Below are 5,666 nucleotides of genomic sequence, written 5' to 3' on the forward strand. Positions count from 1 at the left end.
GAAAAAACGAAAATACATAAATACCATGTTTTTTTCGTTTTCTGTTTTAAACCAAAAAACAAAAACTGAAATAACGAGCCGATTTTGTATTTTGCAAATCCTTCTTTTGTTTTTTTTTATTTGGAAAAGAGACGCAAAGCAAGACAGGTGACCCGAAAGTAAAAATATTTCAAAAATATTAGTCAAGGCAGTAGAATGACAGTATGCAAGAAATGCGTATTGAAAAAAATAAAACACCCGCTCTAAAGACAATAGACATTGGCAAAAATACTTAATCACTATAACATAGTGAAAGAAAACAAAAGTGTATTGCTGTAAAATAAGACGAGGAGAAAAACAAAATACTTTTTAAGTGGAGTTCACAGAGGAAGAAAATAAATGTGCCTAGTCTATGATGCAAGCACATACCAAGGTAAATGCATATGAAACCGCCAGTAATTAACTTTGCTAACATACTCCAAATTGCCCAGGTTTATTTATTTACATGTATATATTTATTTTTCTTCTTTCTATCCCCAAAATTTAAAAAAACTCAACCCCATCTGCAACATAAACACCACAACAAGAGAGTTGTCAATTGAACCAATAATCGTACACTTCACTCAGATGCATTTTATAGCTTTGAATGATTACTCCACTGTTAATACCGTTGTCACTTGTATTAACTTTTAAAATTGCACCGCGTTTCAGGGATCCTGAAGGTCTCCGCGTGTTCTATTACCTGGTGCAAGATCTGAAATGTATTGTATTCAGTCTCATCGGCCTCCACTTCAAGATCAAGCCTATCTAAATGTGTATTTTGCTCATTACAATTTATTTAGCTAATCTTTCTGTTGTTGTATTACCACATTTGTACATTTGCTGTAAATGGAACTTTTATTTAAAATAAAGGGTGAGAAAAATGTACTACTTGTCTAAACTACTGCGTGTCCTTTGCTGGTATCAACACCATCGCTTAACCCTTAATAATAATTTTATAGTATATATTCTATATTTTATTCTAGTGTGTATAAATGCCTTTTAGTAATATCAATACTAAATGGGAAGAATGTTCTTGCAACACAAACATTAATGGAAGAATGGAGCAAATGTGATTAAATTAGGTTTTTATTTCAAAATATATTCAAACACATCAATAAGGCTTTAAATGACAGTGATGGAAATTTAAACTAAAGTCATTAAAGTGACGGACAATGTCCTGTTGAATTCACATTTTGATAAGACACAGAAGTTGACTTCAAATGGTGTTACCTGTCACTGTATAATGTAACCCTAAAACAAAAAAATACATTATATACATATATATACCACATGTCCAACTTCCAGATGTGCATTTTACCTGTTACATTATAACTGATGCTGATGAGGCAGACGTACCATACCCTGGTCAGTCAATATTGGGTATGTATTGTTTAGTACCCTCATCAAGCAGTTATTGCCCGTTAATAACATGGCCGAGAAATGGTACAGCCTGTGTTGCAGTTTTATTGCCATATTTGTTCAAGCTTTATATCGTTAGTGCTGTCAGCAAAGGTTTATAGGTGTAATTTCATATACATCATTTTATGTTTGGAATGCATTTCCTCAGTGGTGGAAGAAGTATTTAGATTTTTGCTTTGCTTAAGTAAAATTAGCCACACAGTGATAATAGATAATTCAAGAATTTTACCAAGAGTTGCATTCCACCACTAGTTTTTGTGTTTTGGGTATTTCCGTGTAGTGAAAATGCAGTGTTCAAAATACGTGCTTTTATTTTGACACGGTTACCCGGAAGTGTTTCTGCATTGACTAATTGAGAGTATTTTACTGTTAGCTTGTAGTTCAACAATGCAGGTAATGCTATTTTAATGCCCATATATTGTCATTTAGGGTATGGTACTTTGTTACACTATTCACTGGTCCTTTCATTGCAGTTCACCCTGTATATGTTTGGATATGGTGCTTTTAGTTTACTTATTTTTAGAGCTAGCAATAGCTAGCTTGCTAATAGGTAACAGCTAACGTAGGTTAATTCGCGTTTAAACTACGTTAACATCACAATGAAGTCTACCTGAATGTGAAGTTAAACTGACATTAATTTGATGAACGCAGACTGTTGTTCGGATTGTTTTGTGTGTTCAGTTAAGTATCAGCTGCCGTACCACCAGACTTCATAACAGCTTCTTTCCTCTGGCTGAGACTCCTCAACTCATCCTAAACTCATCCTCCTCCCTCCATATATAACGTATTTTACATGTGTTTTTCTTGTGTAGCAAAATGGGACTACAATCCACATTTCGTTGTACAATGATGATAAAATAAAACAACTTTTTGTTCACCAGTAGAGCATTTCTCTTTTCTTTCCCTCAGCAACGAGAGGAGAAGCAGTTGGAGGCGGCGGTGGAGTCTCTCGTTTCTCGTGTAGCGCACGTCAAAAACGCTCTTCACAGCTTCATTTATAAATTGGAAAATGAATACGAGCGATTAACATGGTGAGTAAAAGCATTCCCCCCAAAGATCTTTACTTTGTGTCTGCGGTCAAGTTCTCAAGTTAAGACTTAATTGTGTATATGAAAGAAACAATATTTAAATGTTGTTGTATTGTGGATTCTCCATATGATATTGAAGTGTTTAATGTTTTTAAACTATAGTTGTATCCCTCTGTTTGATGGAGGGTAGGTAAACGCAGTAATCCACACCATTTAACAGGTTTACAAACTATCCAACTTCATCCTTGAATAAATATGTTAGCTCTAACATTACCCTGTCAGTTGATGAGATTTTCTACTGCGTTAATGCTAAAAAGGTGAAACGACTTTATACGTATGTTTGACACAAGATGCTCTGTTTTGTCATCAAAATGCACAAACTTAAATATGTCCTTTTGCAGAGTGTTTTCTTCTTCCCTTCTCAGATGTTGTGATTTGTGTTTGTGTCATTCAGGCCCTCTGTTTTGGACAACTTTGCGCTGATATCCGGTCAGCTGAACACCATCAATAAACTGCTGAAGAACGAGAAGACTCCGTCCTTTCGCAACCAGGTTATAATACCGCTGCTTCTGTCCCCGGACCGAGATGAGGACTTAGCAGTGAGTACCAAAGCCACGGACGGACGTTTCTACTTCTCTGATGTGTTTTTTTTTAGTTTTTTTTAGCAATCTCTCTGACATTCACGGCACCCTGCTTGCCCCCCTTCCCAACAGAAACTCACAGAGCAGCGCGTCCCAGTGTTCAGCCATGAGATTGTACCGGACTACTTGCGGACCAAGCCTGATCCAGAGGTGGAGGAGCAGGAGAAACAGCTGAGTGTAGAGGCGGCGCGAATTGGCCCAGAGGTGGCACAGGTCAGTTAGTTATCAGACGAGTGGATCGATGCTGTCTTACTCATACGCTGCTAAAATGTAGAACAGTCATTTGCCTTGCATTTGCTTACAGCTGTAGAGTATTTTTGCATGGTTCAAACGCCCCCTGGTTATTTTTTTCATCAACAGAAACAGATCCAGACGTTGAATAAACTTTGTTCCAATCTGCTGGAGAAGCTGAACAATCCTCGTGATGACAGAGATGCAGAGAGTGCAGGTATGTTGCACTTTCACTGTCCAGGAAACTCATCTAATATGTATTAATATATTTAAATATTTTTGACTCCTGTGCGTTTTTTTTTTTCTCCCTACAGCAATACGACAGAACAAACCATCGTTCAACCCTGCTGACACTAGCGCGTTGGTGGGAGCAGTTGCATTTGGAAAGGGGCTTTCCAAATGTAGGCCTCCTGGTCCAGTGGCCCCTGGACATCCGGGACAAGGGCCCATGATGGGTGGAGGTCCAACCTTACAGCAGGTCACCATTGGTGGTGGTTCAAGCCAGCAAGCAGGTATGGGAGGACCTGTGGCTCCACAGCAGCAAGGGCAGCCAGGTAGGAGACCTGGAGAGCCGGGTTAGTATTGCACCACGACTACTTTTGGTTGTTTGCTGTTAGTGTTCTTACAATGAATTTGTACTGATGTTAAAGGGATAGTTCGGTTGTACTTTTCCATAGTCAGTGTATTGCCTACGGTAGACGACGGTCAGCACGCCCCCAGTTTGGAGAAGCCACAGCAGTAACATTACTTTGTAACATAACTTTGCTCCCGTGCTGGTGTTCCTGTCTGTTTCTCAAAACTGGGGGCGTGCCGACCGCCATATACTGTTGGTAAAACACTGACTATGGATTAGGATCTCGTACAACCCCACTTCAAAACATCGAACTATCCCTTTAAGCCCTTGCTGCTCTTCATATCCCTTTGCCAGTGTCTAATTTTGAGAATATTTGTACTTAGGATGTGGATGGGTTTTAGGTGGTTTGGGTCTTTACTTTGAATTTGATTACAGTAATATAATAAATACAGTGTTTATATATTTGATTACACCATATTTTGATACCCTTCCACACACAAGATCATCTAAAACAGCAGTTATTGGACAGTAAAAGTGGAACAAACAGATCTAACACATAATATTCTATTCAGTCAGATGATGCTGCTGGAAACTTTATGACTTCTTTGTGAATCTCATCCTCTTCCAGACGAGACAGAAATCATCTCGAATGAGCCTAATATTTCAAAGGGACTTTTTATTTTCACCCTTGACGTTTGCTGAACTCTTAAGATTTCCGATTACACGGATGGAAATGCTGGACATTGCAGCAAAAGCATTCATTTTCTCCCTGTTGTTCTCTTTCTCAGGAAAAATGCCAAGCAGCATCAAGACAAACATCAAATCTGCATCCGGTTCAATGCATCCTTATACCCGATGAGCTCCATCTTTTTTTTGGTTATGTTTATAAGCATTTGTTACATTTCACATCTCTCGCATTTGTAACTTTATACAAACCCATTATTTTCATAGAATGGACCAACATCTACGAAGTTATTGCTACTCTGATCTCTCTGAAGCTGTTTCACTCACATTCTTAGTGTAAAATGATCTTAAACATAAAATGTTAATATTTGCAACCATCCGGGTTCCTTTTTTATTTTCATTTTTGATACACCATCTGAACCTCTGTGTTTGAGCCACTAGATGGCAGTATGTCATCATTGTTTTGGGATTAGAAAGTATTTAGTACTGTACTATTGACTCAATAAAATATCTGCTTAAAGAACTACTTTGTGTCACGAATATATTTAAATCACTTTATTTTTTATTATATTTATGCACTTAAGGAAAGTAATAAATCAACTTTCCTATTATCTCGCATTTTTTAATCTTAAACTAGTGTGCTTTGCCAGTAGCTTCTTTTTTATTTTATTTAAATTTTACAATCAAGTGGTGTTTACACAGCTCTGTATTGTCCAAACTGTAACATTGCTGTATTTGATCATCGCTAGTGTTACGTGTCTTGACATGGACGGAACATCTGCCCATCAAATGACCATCCAGACATTTCAGACATGCGCACATGATCTCATGATGTCCCTTCCCGTATTTCTGCCGGTGTCCTCTTCCTCCTGCTCCTCTTTGCACATTTCGCTGCGGTACCAAAGGTGAGAATAATGAGGGGGGACATTGCTCTGCGTGGCCTGATAATGTCAAAGTGTTTAAGAGGCCAAATGAGGAAGTATCGGTGCTGACGTGTGAGGGGGGCCCCGGCTCTCTCTCTCTCTCTCTCTCTCTCTCTCTCTCTCTCTCTCTCTCTCTCTCTCTCTC

The 5,666-nt window shown here is 38.3% G+C and overlaps 1 protein-coding gene across 3 annotated transcripts; it reads left to right on the forward strand.

Annotated features, from left to right (window-relative positions):
• The first annotated feature begins 1,757 nt into the window (after window positions 1-1,757).
• On the forward strand, window positions 1,758-5,554 carry med8 (mediator complex subunit 8). Of its 3 annotated transcripts, none has more exons than XM_031873010.1 (7): window positions 1,758-1,833; window positions 2,350-2,471; window positions 2,923-3,067; window positions 3,182-3,322; window positions 3,470-3,557; window positions 3,655-3,915; window positions 4,703-5,554. In XM_031873010.1, the coding sequence occupies exons 1-7, from the start codon at window positions 1,828-1,830 to the stop codon at window positions 4,771-4,773; spliced, it is 834 nt and encodes a 277-aa protein (XP_031728870.1). In that variant the 5' UTR covers window positions 1,758-1,827; the 3' UTR covers window positions 4,774-5,554. The 3 variants fall into 3 exon arrangements, with proteins under 3 accessions (XP_031728870.1, XP_031728871.1, XP_031728872.1); XM_031873011.1 differs by having other exon boundaries at window positions 3,655-3,894; XM_031873012.1 differs by having other exon boundaries at window positions 3,655-3,852.
• The last annotated feature ends 112 nt before the right edge of the window (window positions 5,555-5,666 follow it).

The sequence above is a fragment of the Anarrhichthys ocellatus genome, unplaced genomic scaffold, assembly GCF_004355925.1.
Source record: "Anarrhichthys ocellatus isolate YVR2014 unplaced genomic scaffold, GSC_Weel_1.0 scaffold67, whole genome shotgun sequence".
Taxonomy (NCBI): Eukaryota; Metazoa; Chordata; class Actinopteri; order Perciformes; family Anarhichadidae; genus Anarrhichthys; species Anarrhichthys ocellatus.